A 13,121-nucleotide genomic window follows, 5' to 3' on the forward strand; every position below is an offset into this window, starting at 1 on the left:
GAGAGGCAGTAGGGAGAACTGGAGGGCGAGGCACAGTAGACTGGTCCACATGGCTTCCCAGTGGCACCTTTCCACAACCCACAGCCACTGACCCATCCTGACGAGAGGAGAACACTGAACATTTTAGGTTCCTGGAGGTTCAGGTTTAGGGTGGGATTAGACCGAGCCACTTGTTTACAAATCTGACCTGACCTGCTTGTTTGACTTATAGGATTGATAGAAGCACTAGATTTCCTTCGGGTTTCACTGATAATAATTCAGTTAATTTATTTCCCCAACGTAGCTGCCTCAAAGCACTTAATATATATGAAAGGTAATCACTACACAGCCAGAGGCAAAAGATAAGTCACCATGAAAAATAAAGATAAATGAGAAAAAATTCTATACAGCCCTGAATGTATAAGCCAAGCACTCATTAAGCCCTGACTTAAAGAAGGCCGTGTCTGTAGAATTACGAGCACAGCAACAAGGTGGGCTGAACACCAAAGTGAAGATTGACTCACAACTCAATCTTCTGTCTATAGTAAAGAGTGACCTAGATACAGGAGGAGTCACAGAACATACCACTCTGACAGCCTCAGTATAACCACAGTCACAAATGCATCTCCAGCCTGCATCCCGTCCTCCAGTTAAAATATAATATACAGAGCTACCATTACTTTCACAGCACTGAATATTGGAAATATTAACAAATCAGTAAAATTAAGATATCTATAGTGACTATTATTTAAGATATCTATAGTGACTATAGTGATATATTATTTTACGTGATTTTTTTTTAAGATAGCAGTGGTGTCATAAGAAGCAAATAAGTTTGTAAGTGAAAAGGCTCAGTCAGTCTTACCTTTTACATGGTTGTTTTCGTGTTTGCATTACTCTTAAATTACATTTATTCGCCATTTTTTATTTGGTTTGCTATACAATGCAGCCGGAACCATCGTCTTCATAATAAAACACTCAGCAAAGAAAGAATCAGAGTTCAGATTCTCAAGTTACACATGCATCGGGGTTGAAATCTATTTTACAAAATTATGAAATACAGATAAATCGAAACTTTAAAAAATCACTGTAAAAATGACTTCTATCTGCTACACCCATGTACAATCTGATCTCCCCCGTCGAACTAAAGCTACCCAAGGACGTACAGCAGACACAGACCGTCACACACACATACAGCCACACACAGAGGCACACGTGTTTGTAATCATATCTTCGTTAGCGACTCTCCATTCATTTCTATGGGCATAACCCTAATCGCAGTAATGACAACCTAAACCCCTACCCAGTCCTAACCTCAACGATAAGAAACAAAACAAAAATAAGACTTCAGGCATTGTTTTTTCTTCTATTGTAGTCAAAGATTTTTTCTAAAACTGTCCCCACAAGGTCAAAATAACAGGTTTGTTTCTGTTGGGACATTTGGTCCCCACGATGTAATAAACTCACACACACATACACACACTACAGTGAAACGGGCTTTTTGCTGAAAATGTAGAAATGATGATGAAAAACAATGCATTATTTTTACTGCTGTTTTTCAACAAATTCAGTAAAGCCTTTAACAACATACTGTAGTGTTCGGTACTAAATCCATCACACTTTTTATTTAACTGGTTTAATACTGGCTGTTGTCAGTCACAGCCACCCCCTACAAATATGCTTGCTATTAACTCCAACTCAGCAACACACCAAGCGTGTGAAAACCCGCAAAACACCCACTTAAATAGCCTCCCTCGATGGTGCCAATTCTCGGATGCAGTGTCGTACAGTCCCCCACAATCATTTTGCTCTCTGCCAAGAACAGCAACTTTTACAACCTTCCCAGGACGAGGATGCTACGATAGTATGTATGCACGACAATGCACATACATAGTTGTTCTGAAGTAAACATTCCATTTGTTTAAAGCAAGTTTCATCCCTTCAGTCATGGTTCTTGTAATGCAGAATCCCTTTGACAAGAGATTTGAGACGTAATAATCAGCAAAACCAGCAGATGGCAGCAGTACATCAATGACTAGCCATTCTGTCATGGCATCCCATATTTCCGACTGCTTTAGTTGTTCCTTCAGTAGCTTAGTGGCAGAATCCTGTTACAAAACGTGAAATGTCAAATTCTCAAAACCAGCGCTTTTTTTTTTTTTTTTTGCAAAAAGCAGCAGTATTTGGTTATTCTCAGCTTGGTCTCCTCTGGCACAGGGAGATGTATCTACACATGCTTACATCCAGGAGGGAGGCGCAGTTCTCGGTGTTCCTCCATGGTTTCCTGCAGGTTGTGTGTTCACAGCATCCGACCACATGCTGTGCGATTCATCTTCCTCAGAAGCAGCTGGAGACACTTTGCTTGGGGCATTTTCAGTACTGTGTAAACCTTCTACCAAGCATCTGTGCTGTTAGACACAAACTCCACCCAGCTTCAGTGAGCACAATGACAGTGTAACTCAACTGCCCCCCACATCCTAGCAGTGTTGCCTCAGCTTCATGCATGTGCAGAAGGGCCTCCTAAAAGACAAGCCCTTGGAAACCATTTCCACAGTTTCACTCAAGCAACAGGATTCTAGAGTCCGTTTAATATTCAAGGAACTTTTCAAATGAACAAGCCTGCATGGTATTGCAGCACACAAGGTGTAACTAGCCCTCTGGGATTAAGGTCACACTGCCAGGTGTCGTGCAGGTCACACCGAGGGATGTACATTGTAAGTGGCCTACATCACGCCCCACTGACTAACAGCTTGGCTGTGCTGTAAACATCCAGAGAAAACTGCCATTGCATGACTTGTTTTCCCAAGTAAATGTGTGTTGAATTGGAACAGCTTGGAGTCATCTTGCTGCTGGAACTATCATTTCAAGTCTCCATATGACCATATTTACCCTTGGAGAGAAAAATAAAGGTATGCAGGAGTGTCATGGACAGCAATGCCCAATGCAAACCATTGGGGAAGGAAGGAGAATCAGGTAGTGCTACTTAAAGCTGTGTCCTACATTTTACAGTAGCATTAAAATTGCCAAGGCATCTTTGAGTCAATCCAGATACATCTAGTTGGAAAAAAATATCACCTTTATTAGTTAAGTTACACAAAAATCATTAAAAACCTTAGAAGTTAAATTGTTTATCAACTTCAGCAGGCTTGAAGACAAAGTCTCTCTCTGTAGCTTCCGTCTTGAAACATTCGTCTTCCACATCCTAGTGGTAATAAAAAGGGTTATGGTGCATGCAGTAGGATTTCAAAATCCAAAACAGCGATCAAGCAGATTGACACTAGCTGATCACCAGCATTCCACATACAAGCTCACAAAACTGCTTTAAAATCAAGAGGTCTTTGGATGTGGAACCTTGTACCAGATTGCGTAACATTCCACTTCGTACACCAAGCATAGCCATTAGTGGTGCTGATATACTTACTTCATTGAAGTACTTCTCAATGAGCTCCTGGGCAGTACGATACACAGCATCATTCTCATGGTTCTGAAGCTGCTCTATGCGTTCCAGGCCTCCCACCTCCTCCACCAGGAGGCATAGTTTGTCAGTTTCTCCCAGCTTAGTAGCTGCCTGCTGGTACAGAAATGGCCTGAAGCTCCAGCTCCTGATGCACTGAACCAAGTCACCCATCTCTATGGATCCTCCAAGTCTGCAATCCAGCATCGCAGACCCACTGCTCTTGGACCTTTTCATGTCTTGGAGCCAAGTGCAAACCCTACACGTCAGGCTAGGTTCACAACCTTCAGCAGTTGGGAAATGTAGTCTTTGTACAACCATTTCAGAACCATAATTGCATCCTGCTAAACTACAGGATGAAGGGGACCCACAACCTTCCAGCAGGGGTAAACCAGTGTCATTTAAGGCTGATGCCTAAAATAGCTCTAAAGCTTAAGGCCAAACTCCCTTACCAAGAACATGTTGTTGATGGCATCCAAAATCACCAAGATGGTCTTGGCATCCTTGATGTGGAGAAGATCCAGAATGGCCTCCAAACCCCCACTCTGCACCAGCTGCACTACCTGGTCTACTGTGCCCCCACTGGTGTAGTTGGTTATGGCCCAAACAGCTTCCCGTTGAGTCTTGAAGTCACCCTGGGAACAGCAGTGTGTTAGACTCTGCTGGTGTACCAAGCCTAAGCTCATCCCTTCCCAACCTAGTCACTGGGGTATCTGAAGATGCATAGAACCAGCCAACTGGTACACTTGGATGTGGTGGGTTCCCTTCTACCACCTGTCCCCTTGAAGGCCATTCACTCAGAAAAAAGTCCCACTGAGACAGGATTAGCATCAACAGCAGGACACTAAAATTAGTCACTGCAGGTGTTCAAATGAAGGTCCCCCCCCCCCAAGCAGAGACCTTCCACCACATCTTACATTCCTCAGCAGGTCAATTAGTGGCGGCAGCAAGCCACAGGTGATGAGCTGCTGGATCTGCTGACATGGTCCAGCCGCGATGTTGGACACAGCCCAGGCTGCCTCCTTCTGCACACTGGGCTTGGGGTGCCGCAGGAGGCGTGGCAGCGCCGACAGCACCCCCGCGTCGATCGCCACCTGCGTTTGCTGGTCTGAGCCACTGACAATATTTCCTATGGAGCGCAGAGCTGGGGTCTGGAAGGAGATTGGTGCTCAGAGTCCAGAAAGACACCACAATTGACACTAATTGTGCCACTCCGATTAATAGCTACAGGTTATTCAGAGCATTTTTAAACTGGTCCCATACGGAACACTTGGACATAGACCAGAACACTACAGCAGGTTTACCAGCACAGACAGCTCCTCAGATTCCATAAGGGCAACCACACGAGGAACAATGCCAGTCTTGACCACAACATCAATGCGGTCATTGGAACCGTCGGTGAGGTAGGAGACAGCCCAGCAGGCATCGGACAGAATGTCTTTGTCACCGAGATGGAGGAGCTGCACCAGGGAGGGCAGGACCTGCTGCACTGCAGAAAGGGGTGGGAATGGGTTCTTGTTGCGGCACAGGTTGGACAGCGTCCATGTTAGGTTGCGCAGGTAGCCCACCTGGGGAGGAAACAGAGGTTAGTCATATCATGGCGATGGTACATTTCTATGGACATAACCGCAATCCCAACAATGAGAACCTTAACCACACGCAACTAGAGACCACTTGGCATTTTAGCTTTGGTAACAAAAATCACAGGATTAATGAATGTTACCCTTGTGGTGACCTAGCAATAGTCCCCACAACAAAAACAGGTCACATTGTGAGGACCAAGTGTCCTCAGTGTAATACACACCAAGAGCAAGGGTCACTCACTGGAGCATCTGGGGTGAGTCGGGCCAACAGGGCTGGGATCACATTACATGCTATCAAGGCATCCCTGTAGGCTGGTCCATCACCTGAGCAAAGGAGAGCAGGGTTCAGCCCAGGGCCCAGACATCCCAGGCTATTGGCCCACAGCACTCACCAGCGATGTTTCCCAGGGCCCAGACAGCCTGCTCACTGATGTGCAGCATGGGGGAGCCCAGCAGGGTGATGAAAGCAGGAACAGCGCCATTCTCCACCACTTGCTGCGTGTGCCAAGACGTCCCGGAGGCGATGTTCGTGAGAGCCCAGGCGGCCTCGAACTGCAGGGTGGGGTCATCATCCCTCCCGAGGAAGTCCACAAAACGAGCAAGTAGCCCAGCGTCAATAATCTCCTTCAGAGGGGGGTTCCTCTCTCTGGAAAGCAGCTTTCTATAGGGGTGGGAAGATGGCACAGCACTCACCAGCATCAGTGGTGAAAGTAATGGCTACAAATCAACTCCAATAACAGATCAATTCCAAGGTTTTAGGCAGAGGACAGACAAGGACTTGCAGAGAACAGAATCAGGTCCTTCCAGTTAAAGGAAGCATGTCGTGGCACCTGGCTGCCTGGCATCCTCGGGTCTGCTGCTCCTTAGAGTTGCTATTCACATTGCAAATTATTTCCTCAATGGCAGCCGAAATAACCTGAAAATAATCTGCGCGTTAATATCGCTGAAAACGGGCAAAGTATTTATACGTTACAAGTTGAGGGCAGTTCCAGCAGGAAAAAGGTCACCTCTTTGTTATCGGTCGCGTACTCCGGAGAGAGAGCTTCATCGTCGGGCAAGGAAGAAATATTTCGTTTCTTCAAAATACTCTCACTTCTCTGAGCTTTCCTGAGCTCCACACACACCGCAATGCGACGCTCCCGGAGTTTCTGCAAAAGGACCATGCATCGGGCCGTGAAGCAGGGCAACAGAAGACCGTCAGAGCACACTGCGCGTTAACTCACAGAAGGCTCTTTGCCTTTGTTCTTGAACTTGGTCATTCGCGCATCGGTGACGTTTGCTGTCGGCATGATGAACACGGATTTACGGGGAGTTTGAAAACGCAACCTAGTGTGAGAAGACGATCAGACACCTTCACATGGCAGTAAACACCCAAGCACATGAAACAACTTTAATTGTACCATTATTATACCTGCAACTGTGTCGTCGGCCGGATCCGGCTCAGTCGCCCGCTAATTAAAAATAACGCGCACCGCAATCGTGCACCGGTGCGGATGAAATGGCCGCGGCGACGCGCCAGCAGGTGTTTGGCTTCGGCGTGATTGCACGTGAACTTGAGATTCTCCCAGGACGTTTCTCCTTTGCGTCTGCCTTTTACATTGCCAGCAAATTATGGCGTAAATTATATCGATGATTATTGGCATTATTTTACAGCTTATAATTACCCATATAGGCATCCTATAGGCATTACACCTGAAAACATAAAAAATGGGTAAACTTAAAGCGGTATGAGGAACATAAGTTGTGGTGTATTACTGATGAAAACCTTTTGGCCTGTAATTCTCACAAAGAGCGGGGGTGTGAACCGAAGCAGTTATATCACATAAGCATGAATCAACAGACAGTTTATTTCAAACTTTTATTCAGAACTGCAGCTGTTACAGACGTCAAGATGGTGATGGTGAGTTTCTCTATAGCAGTGAGGTCAGTAATAAACTGGGTTTCAGCTTCTACTCGTCTCTCTTGAAGGCCATCTGAGACCTGCTTTTAATCCCTGAGGGCTGTCCTGATTGACTGTCAGACTGAAATGCACCAGACGTCCTATTTGCACATGTATCAGTGCAAAAGGTTTCCTCTGCAGCTTCCTCTCTGTGAGCCAGTACTTCCCCCTCCCCCCTCCCCCTAGGAGGTCAGGTTACAGCATGGGGTGTGCACCCAGCAGTGGCTGTTTCTCCATGTACGCTGATCCCTTCTTCATCTTCCTCCGCCACGGCCAGCAGGGGGTCGAAGGCAAGCTGGTCAGAGCGACCGCTGTCAGCATGGTGACCAAACCCCCCAGGGCAGCGGCACTCAGCAGCCAGGGCCACGTCCTCCTAAACTGATCCAGGTACGGGCCGAGGACCTCCTGTATGAAATACTCAGCTGGAGGAGAGAGGGGACGAGAAATGAAAGGGGAGGTGATGGGGAAGAACAGCGGAGAAAAGCGTGGTTTCTGAGCAGTGCAGGAGCCGCTGGGGACTCAGAAGCACTTTCAGCTTTTAGATGTTCTGGGGAGTTAAAATGAAAGCAATGACGCGTCCGCATGTGTCGGCCCCACCTTGTGGCAGCAGGTCTGCGTACTCGTAGCCCAGCTCCTTGCTGGAGATGAAAAAGTCCCTGTTGCGGTACAGGGGCAGGAAGGGCACCATGAAGTAGGCGCCATTATGGCCAATCGGCGCATCGGCCTCAGGATACTGCCCCCTGCTGGGCTGGTGCTTCCGCAGCCAGCGTTCGTAGATGCTGAGGAGACAGGGAGGCGTTTTGGTGCAAATGTACACATGCTTCTCCTCATCAGCTGACCACAAAGTTTGTGGGTTGGGAGTGGGTTGGCATCACTTGGGGGGAGGGGGGTAGGCAGGGCTCTCCTGACCACAGAGTGTGTGGGGGGGGGCAGGCATAGCTCTCCCTGGGGTAGGGGGGGTATGTGGGCGTCACCTGTCCACGCAATGTGAAGAGGTGTGGGTGCAGGGATCACTTGCCCTGAGTAATGGGGGGGTAGGTGGGACTCACCTGGCCACATAGTGTGTGGGGGGGTGGAGGTAGGTAGGACCTACCTGTCCACAAAGGTATGATGGAGGAGGAAGATGGGGTCGTTGGCAGAACCCTGCACTGAGGACATGGAGCCATTCATGTAGACGTGCAGTGAGGCATGCATCATCAGCTGTGGACTGCTGCCCAGACCGGTCTCGGGGTTTCCAAAGCCTGAGCGGAGGGCAAAGGTCAGAGGTCAGGGGTGCAAGCATCCCCCAAGCCTATTGGCAGTTAGGCTATTCTGTTAGGAAGAGTGAACAGACAAGCCCAACATGAAGAAATCTACACACCCACACTAAAACCTCAAAAAAGAAGTTTTTCTCCTTATTTAATAATAATGTCTGAGCCAACATGTCCTGAAAAAAAAAAGGTAAACGATCACACACAATATACGGGGGGGAAATTAGCAGGAGGAAGTGCCAGGCAATCTGATGAAGATTAAGATTTCGCTATCATTATATGTCACTGAGTGTGAGGTATTAACACAGCTGGATGTTTTGCTGAAGTGAGAGATATTCAGCTTCAGGCCTTGGCTGCACCACCGAGGCCGGTGAACACAAGCTGATTATATGATAAGAGTTAGCAGACGTTAGCCGAGCTCGGCCTCACAGGCCTGGGTTACGCCAGCAGTAATGTGAAAAATGGAATACATAAAGCATTAAGGGAACAGGTACAGCCACAGATCTTTCGTACAGTGTGGCTTTACGGTAGTTTGCAGGCTTAAAGGGATGGAATCAGGCATTGGGATGGGGATTTGACAGAAATATGAAGACAAATGGTGCAGCAGACCTTCCAGAGTGTTCCGGAAGCTCCTATTGGCCGTTATGTCCATGGGGCTGGTATCATAGTCCTCTAAGGAGAGGGCAAACTCCACATCGGCCGAGGTGGGCAGCCGGCTCACCAGCTGGCGATCGTGGCTGCCGGGGTTACGCAGAAGGGGCCCCTCCCCCGCGCCGTCGCACAGCACGCCTCGGCTGTTGTACTCCAGTGCCCGTGAGCAGATCACCTGTGTGGTTTAAGGGGGAGAGATTAACGCGACGCTGGAGAGGGAGCCCCATATTATGAAGAAGGCTCTCCGTGTTCACATGTACGAAGTGGGCACTGTGAACCCTTTCAAATATAACCAGTAACATTTATGCTTGTTAATGAAATAATACTTTTACAGCAGGAACAGCCACTGCCTCCAGCCACTTGGGAGCCGCGTCAAAGAACCAATGTGAGAGAGATGCAGTAACTGCGATTTTAAATTCCCTTTATGCCTCAGCTCAAATAGTCACTCCCGAAAACCTGTCACACAACTCGTACGATACGTTCCCGTGTTTTTACCATTTTACCAAATGCACGTAATAACTTATGCCTCCCTATTTCCATCCCCAGCTGGAGACTTATGGATAATATACAGTATTTTGCAGGCGCTTGCATTCAAGGCCACCCGCTGAACACAACTGGCCCTCCGTATCCGCGGGTTTCACATCCGCAGATGCAACTAACCGCGGATCGAAGATATTTCAGAAAAAAAAAACCCAGAAAGTTATTTTTGTCATTGTCATCATTCCCTAACCAATACAGTATAGCAGCCATTCACATAGCATTCACCTTGTATTAGGTTTCGTAAGTAATCTAGAGATGATTTGAAGTACACGGGACGATGTGCGTAGGTTGTATGCAAATACTAAGCCATTTTATATAAATAAGGGACTTACGCATCCGCAGATTTCGGTATCCGCGGGGGGTCCTGGGGCCAATTCCCCGCGGACACTGAGGGATGACTGCATATAGACCTACTTTACCCACTTATTTTACCCGGCTTCTACACAATGTTAACGCCGAGAGCTTATATAAAACTGCCGAAGTGCAGATCTGACCCATAAGCTCACTTTAAAATTGTAAAAAGTAGACAGATACGTTGTGTAGGGTGCTCGCTGTAACTTGCTGGGTGTTATACAACGGCTCCCACGCGTGTCGCCCACGGAGCAGTTAGATAACACGGCGCAGGGGTGTAGGGCTCCAGGGGAGTCTGGCCAGGACACCATCCAGGGCTTCATGCTGATGATGGAGCCCATTCCCTTATTCCCTCTCCTAGTTTTGAATCATTTTTATTCATGTGAGGGTCGTAGTTGTGATCCTCTGATTTAGCTCTAATAGCTGCGTCAAATTATGCTACACTGGCCGATACAAAATGTGCCAAGGGGTGTAATGTATTGTAAGTTAATTATAAATATATTATGCTATTTGCTTTGTGGTGCATAAAGTTATACTGCAACCACAGTACAATGCAATGCACTTAACGTAGTTCTTCACTGGGTAGCTTTAGGCCTGTTTCACTTCTGTACAAATTCACTGTGCGTTTGTGTGGCGGACGCCTTCTTACTGCGGTAAATGTACAGCGTGACGAATGCTATTCGTTCTTATTTAGCCTACTTTCACATTTATTTCATCTAGTAGACACTTTGATCCAATGCGACGTACAAGTGAGTTTTATGTTTCCCGAAATGCCAGCGGATGTAACTAATGAACCTCGCTGCAAATTCACTTCTGATTTATCTTTCCTTTACAGTAAATAGGCCTACAATGTGATGTAAAATTAAAGCCATCGCTTTGCTTAATCACCATGCTGTTTGTTTGTGTGGAATATTCCACTCCGATTTGCTACATCAGGAACACATGGGATTTGATGCGACAACATTCATGGTACAAATTCATGTCCTTAGTCGCTATGATTTACCCTCATTTTTTATGGAAACGCGCTTCGCTTGCTGATCACCCCCCTTACTTTACCTTCCACGCAGAGAACACAGATGCGGGGCTGATCCGGTTCGGGTCCAGCGGGCTCCGGGCCCCCATCAGCTCGTTGGTGCACACCTCACAGTCTCGCACGTCGCGCCAGTCCCAGTAGGGCAACGCGAAACCCGGATCGCCCGTCAGCCGGCGGATCTCATCCTCCCAGAGCAGCAGGTAGAGCCGGTGCCAGGGCAGGAAGCCTGGAGCCCAGTGCCCAAAGTCCACATTGGTCCACACGTTGTCGGGTCCCCCGAGAAGCGCGTCCCTGGATACATAATAGTGTATCCATACGAAGAGGTCGTAGATACTGACGTCTGCAAACATGGGAACCGAACCATTACCCATCTCACTGTAGGTACCGGTCACAATCACATAGTCAGGGCTTATGGTGTTTTTTGCCAAGTTTAAGTAAGAGATGAACTTCGTCCTTTCGCTGAGCGACAGATGGAAGATGCTCCTCCTGACAGACTCCCGGCTCTGGTCACATCTCTCACCGGCGAACCCGAACCTGCAGCGTCCACAGTCAAAGCCCATGTAGTTTCCCGTACAGGAACAAGTCCTATTGAAGAAGACGGCGGGCCACCTCTCCCTGTCGTCTATGCCGGAGAAGGGGTACTGGGGGCCGTCGGGCAGGTCAGACACCACCACGTCCTGGCAGGAGCCCCTGCCGGAGAGGACTCCACACGCCGAGCCGTCCCCGTCCCACACCGGACAGCACTGCTTGGTACGCAGCGCCTCGGTGGTCACACAGGGCCTTGGGAACTGCTGACTTGTGAGCCGCAGCAGAAGTAAAAAACTTAGGACAGCGAAAGAAAACATCATTCCTCGGGTGAGCAGAGCTTATCTGAGGGATTGGAAGGACTGGAGCTTTATGAGGAATGTCATCAGAAGGCAAAGCCCCCGGCTCCCCACGGGGCCCCAGCACTGTCACATGCTCAGGTTAAGCCCCCCCCCCCCCCCCCACATGGCGTGGCCACTGAAAGGCATCCTGCTCATTGGCAACCTCTGTAGTTTCCAGTGATTTCATTGACTGTCTATTTATATACTTATTTTTACAATTTACAATTTTAACACTGCATTGTGTCATTCTTACGTTTGATGAATAAATCATATTATGGAGTTTGTTAAAAGTTGAAAAACGCAGATTTCCCGAAAAACTGTAATTTGAACAGCGATGTACATGGATTACAGATAAACTGTCCTGTACAGAAAACCCTCATGTTTCGGTGTTTCTGTGCGTTTAAAAATGGTACAAAACCAGGTGTTTTCTATGTTAAAATGTATTAGTAATAATAATTATTATTATTCTTAGAAAATATTAATATATTATTAGAACAACTAATATTCATGATAACAACCATCACAATAATAATAGTAATAATAAAGACGGATGAAATACGTTATCTAAGCTGACAAAATCCTTAATTTAATGCTCTGAAAACTGATTTGGATTGATTTAATCCCGTGGACAATAAGTAAACTTGTTTTTTTTCGCGTCTTGTTAGTGCGTATGTGTGAATAGATAGATAGATAGATAGATAGATAGATAGATAGATAGATAGATAGATAGATCTACTTAATGCATATCAGCAGGGAAGAGCGAAGTACTTTTGGTTTATCATTTTAAAAGTTGTAGAGAACAACATAGAAATTCACTACCTGTAAATTATCATGTCCTCCTACTCAATTTCTTGTGTGGTAAGAGGAGAGGAGGGGTCGCGTTGTGAGTGCATCGAGACTAAAATCTTTTAGGGGTCACGAGCCTGTCACACGGCTGGCCAACGAAACACGTGTTTGCCCTAAGGGCTGGAGTGAAGCGTCACATGCTGGGATGGCAGCCTCGGGTCCGGGGTTGACGGGAGAAGGAACAGGACATGCATCCCCATGAGATAAAGCGCAGCATCTGATGCACCCATACGATCCACCAAGAAAAACGAATTCGTGTATAGTAATAACAAAATATCCGTCATTAACAAATTCAAAATCTTTGTAACGAAAGTTTTATACATAACGTGCAGAACTTAAATTAGGACCTTAAACGGGATTATAATTGAACGCGGTAAACATTTCAAGAACCCGGGGGTGGGCAGTATTTCACTTTAATGCATTTTAATGTATTAATTACATTCTGAGTATTTTGTAATTCTTATTTTGCCGGTGGGGAAAAAATCAGATATGTGTGTAACAAAATACTTTTATTGTATTTTATTGCATTTTAAAATATTTCAAATAATAATAAAAATATATATATATATTTATTTATTTTCTGTAATTTTGAGAACCTTCATCATCAGGCTTACAGACTTTTAAATACA

General features: G+C 46.6%; 2 protein-coding genes across 4 annotated transcripts; both read right to left on the reverse strand.

Moving 5' to 3' along the window:
- Positions 1–3,037: 3,037 nt before the first annotated feature.
- On the reverse strand, positions 3,038–6,579 carry kpna7 (karyopherin alpha 7 (importin alpha 8)). 2 transcript variants are annotated; one of them, XM_048994880.1, is made up of 11 exons: positions 6,428–6,579; positions 6,240–6,342; positions 6,024–6,164; positions 5,847–5,932; positions 5,409–5,677; positions 5,258–5,340; positions 4,738–5,001; positions 4,351–4,584; positions 3,886–4,068; positions 3,401–3,547; positions 3,038–3,181 (listed from the first exon to the last, which is right to left on the reverse strand). In XM_048994880.1, exons 2-11 carry the CDS (start codon positions 6,303–6,305, stop codon positions 3,092–3,094), a joined length of 1,563 nt encoding a protein of 520 aa, XP_048850837.1. In that variant the 5' UTR covers positions 6,306–6,342; positions 6,428–6,579; the 3' UTR covers positions 3,038–3,091. The 2 variants fall into 2 exon arrangements, with proteins under 2 accessions (XP_048850837.1, XP_048850836.1); XM_048994879.1 differs by having other exon boundaries at positions 3,401–3,550.
- Positions 6,580–6,860: 281 nt separating this feature from the next.
- Positions 6,861–12,674, reverse strand: LOC125720242 (tyrosinase-like). Of its 2 annotated transcripts, XM_048995464.1 has the most exons (6): positions 12,466–12,674; positions 10,804–11,602; positions 8,815–9,031; positions 8,049–8,196; positions 7,553–7,734; positions 6,861–7,377 (listed from the first exon to the last, which is right to left on the reverse strand). In XM_048995464.1, the coding sequence occupies exons 1-6, from the start codon at positions 12,477–12,479 to the stop codon at positions 7,151–7,153; spliced, it is 1,587 nt and encodes a 528-aa protein (XP_048851421.1). In that variant the 5' UTR covers positions 12,480–12,674; the 3' UTR covers positions 6,861–7,150. The 2 variants fall into 2 exon arrangements, with proteins under 2 accessions (XP_048851421.1, XP_048851420.1); XM_048995463.1 differs by lacking the exon at positions 12,466–12,674 and having other exon boundaries at positions 10,804–11,665.
- Between the last annotated feature and the right edge of the window lie 447 nt (positions 12,675–13,121).

The sequence above is a fragment of the Brienomyrus brachyistius genome, chromosome 24 (genome assembly GCF_023856365.1).
Source record: "Brienomyrus brachyistius isolate T26 chromosome 24, BBRACH_0.4, whole genome shotgun sequence".
Taxonomy (NCBI): domain Eukaryota; kingdom Metazoa; phylum Chordata; class Actinopteri; order Osteoglossiformes; family Mormyridae; genus Brienomyrus; species Brienomyrus brachyistius.

Excerpts from the sequence above, each read along its gene's own strand:
- LOC125720242 (XM_048995463.1), bottom strand. The coding sequence starts at position 11,628 with ATGATGTTTTCTTTCGCTGTCCTAAGTTTTTTACTTCTGCTGCGGCTC. Across the intron at positions 7,735-8,048 it reads CATCATACCTTTGTGGACAG|CATCTACGAACGCTGGCTGC; the intron begins GTAGGTCCTACC and ends CTGTCTCCTCAG. Across the intron at positions 7,378-7,552 it reads CGCAGACCTGCTGCCACAAG|CTGAGTATTTCATACAGGAG; the intron begins GTGGGGCCGACA and ends TCTCTCCTCCAG.
- kpna7 (XM_048994879.1), bottom strand. The coding sequence starts at position 6,305 with ATGCCGACAGCAAACGTCACCGATGCGCGAATGACCAAGTTCAAGAAC. Across the intron at positions 5,933-6,023 it reads ACGCGACCGATAACAAAGAG|GTTATTTCGGCTGCCATTGA; the intron begins GTGACCTTTTTC and ends GATTATTTTCAG. Across the intron at positions 5,678-5,846 it reads CGAGGATGCCAGGCAGCCAG|AAAGCTGCTTTCCAGAGAGA; the intron begins GTGCCACGACAT and ends CCACCCCTATAG.